The sequence below is a fragment of the Rhagoletis pomonella genome, unplaced genomic scaffold (assembly GCF_013731165.1).
Source record: "Rhagoletis pomonella isolate Grant_MI unplaced genomic scaffold, Rhpom_1.0 Rhpom_scaffold_00495, whole genome shotgun sequence".
In the NCBI taxonomy this organism is placed as follows: Eukaryota; Metazoa; Arthropoda; class Insecta; order Diptera; family Tephritidae; genus Rhagoletis; species Rhagoletis pomonella.
This window is the reverse complement of record NW_023459049.1, coordinates 61301-62055: the sequence shown is the minus strand read 5'-3', so window position 1 is coordinate 62055 and position 755 is coordinate 61301. Positions and strand designations below refer to the sequence as shown.

Genomic DNA, 755 nt, shown 5'->3' with positions numbered 1-755 from the left:
TTTTTCAACGGAACAATTCCAGGAAGAAACTTTTTGACGCAATTAGGTGTCTCCTGTTTAGGTCAACACAAACTGAAAATTTTTCATACATAGATACATACAGCACATAAGTATGTACATATACATACGCCAACAAATGTCATATTAACATTAAAAATAATCAAAACAACAGGTTTCACGTTAAATTGATATGAAAACTGTTAAATTGATATTGTCATGTATGACATTGTCATATCCATTTCCTATGTTAAAATTCCACGTTGCTACTCTTGTACGTGCGTGCAAATAATTCTCACTTAAAAACGCTGGCTCCATTAAAATTCGCATACAATTTTTTTTACACGTTTTAAAGTGCGAACAGTGAGGGGAATAATTCAGGAGGTTAAGTTTACATTGAAATAAAAGTGAAAATGACCGATAACTGCTTAATATTTGGCGAAAATGCGTCGCTGGTTGAGAATGGCGCAGGGCAGCATATCTTTCTGGAAGCAACGCCTGCATTAATCGGTCAAAGTGAAGGAATTCTAACGCAAGTTACTCAGTGTGTGTCATTATGTGGAAATTTACAACAGGTATGAACAGATTTTTTTATATAATAGGCGTGTTTGACATACATACATACATAAGTAAATGGAAACTGTTGCTTCTACACCTCAAACGTATGTACATATATGTATGTACCCTGCAGTGAAACCCCAAACTAGTCAGGAAAAATAACGGGTGATTTTTTAAGAGCTTGATAACTTTTTTTTTAA

General features: G+C 34.0%; 1 protein-coding gene across 1 annotated transcript in view; it reads left to right on the top strand.

Moving 5' to 3' along the window:
• The first annotated feature begins 410 nt into the window (after window positions 1–410).
• Window positions 411–755, top strand: part of LOC118751020 — a 3080-nt gene continuing 2735 nt past the window's right edge. Inside the window, exon 1 of the mRNA XM_036485780.1 lies at window positions 411–572. Within this exon, the coding sequence (XP_036341673.1) occupies window positions 411–572 (162 nt within the window). The remainder of the gene's footprint in view (window positions 573–755) is intronic.